The sequence below is a fragment of the Penaeus monodon genome, chromosome 25 (assembly GCF_015228065.2).
Source record: "Penaeus monodon isolate SGIC_2016 chromosome 25, NSTDA_Pmon_1, whole genome shotgun sequence".
Lineage (NCBI taxonomy): Eukaryota > Metazoa > Arthropoda > Malacostraca > Decapoda > Penaeidae > Penaeus > Penaeus monodon.
The window spans coordinates 39,810,763-39,811,979 of record NC_051410.1 but is presented as its reverse complement, the minus strand read 5'-3'; the positions used below and the strand labels follow the sequence as shown (position 1 = coordinate 39,811,979).

At 31.9% G+C, this 1,217-nt stretch overlaps 1 protein-coding gene across 2 annotated transcripts in view; it reads left to right on the top strand.

Moving 5' to 3' along the window:
• LOC119589254 (ubiquitin recognition factor in ER-associated degradation protein 1-like) overlaps positions 1-1,217 on the top strand; it is a 4,520-nt gene that overhangs the window by 1,128 nt on the left and 2,175 nt on the right. Inside the window, exons 2-3 of one of the 2 annotated variants that reach the window (XM_037937870.1) lie at positions 653-773; positions 976-1,130. In XM_037937870.1, the coding sequence (XP_037793798.1) occupies positions 653-773; positions 976-1,130 (276 nt within the window). Of the gene's footprint in view, positions 1-652; positions 779-975; positions 1,131-1,217 lie in introns of those variants that run through there. The other variant, XM_037937871.1, reaches the window with a different exon arrangement.

Genomic DNA, 1,217 nt, shown 5'->3' with positions numbered 1-1,217 from the left:
CTTTCTTTACACAGGGAGAAGCGACAACCTATAGAACTTGTAAGTCAAGGCTATGCGTCACTCTTATTGTGGCCACCGTAATCATTATTTCTCTATTTATGGAAAGTAGGGTGATATATTAATGTATCATAAAGTTGACACTGAAAATTATGTGCAAACTTATATTTTTCGAGATTTTTAAAATGTTTTAATGTGAAGTTAATCTACACTAATTAATAACAATTCAGTCAAAGAAGCAGCAAGCAATCTGCATGTTTCACATGATATCTAAATTATCTTCTACTATATATAATTTCTGTTATGAAAAATTTAAAAGTATATAAATGATCAGATTAAACACACAAATACAGAATAGTGTGTAACTGATTATTATGTCAAGATAAATAATTAAGATCAAAATTTGATATGTGTTCCTTGTTCTGTAAAAACTCTAAACAAATAACTTAGAAAGTTTGATTTTCTACATTAGAAGGTGAATTCCTTGTCATGACACCATTACTGTCAGCAAGTATTTCAATCTGGCAGATGCTTGAAAGTCAGGTGTCCATTTTTTATTTGATCTGATTTAATAAAGTTGATGCCTATGTGTGTATGTTTATTTACCATTATTGTCGTTGGTAATACATTATATTTATCTTTTCCATTTCTACAGTTTAGCTTCAATATGTTTGGGGAGCCCTTGCAGCCCCGTCCTTTCAACACCCAATACCGATGCTATTCAGTATCCATGTTCCCCGGTGCTGACAAACAGTCTGTTGAGAATGGTGGCAAAAGTAAGGTGATTTTTTCCTTATGATGCTTTAGTTACTGTATTTTGATTGTTGAATTGATATAGACTAGATAAGTATGTCATAGTTTATTTTTCTGCATAGTCTTTGTAAATTTGTTTCTGTTATATATGCTGTAATTGATATCCGATATGAATATGATTGTCCAATCTAATTTCCATTATTTATATCATGCCTTTCTTTACAGTTATAATGCCACCTTCAGCTCTGGATGTTTTGACACGTCTTAACATCGTTTACCCAATGTTATTCAAGTTAACCAACCGACGTGCCAATAGAAATACACATTGCGGTGTTTTAGAATTTGTAGCTGATGAAGGAAAAGTTTATATTCCTTATTGGGTAAGTTCTATGGCATTAATCTTGTTTTGAAAGAAAGTAAATGTATGAGGGGGCTTCAGACAGTTTGTGGAAACAGTAAGTTTGGAA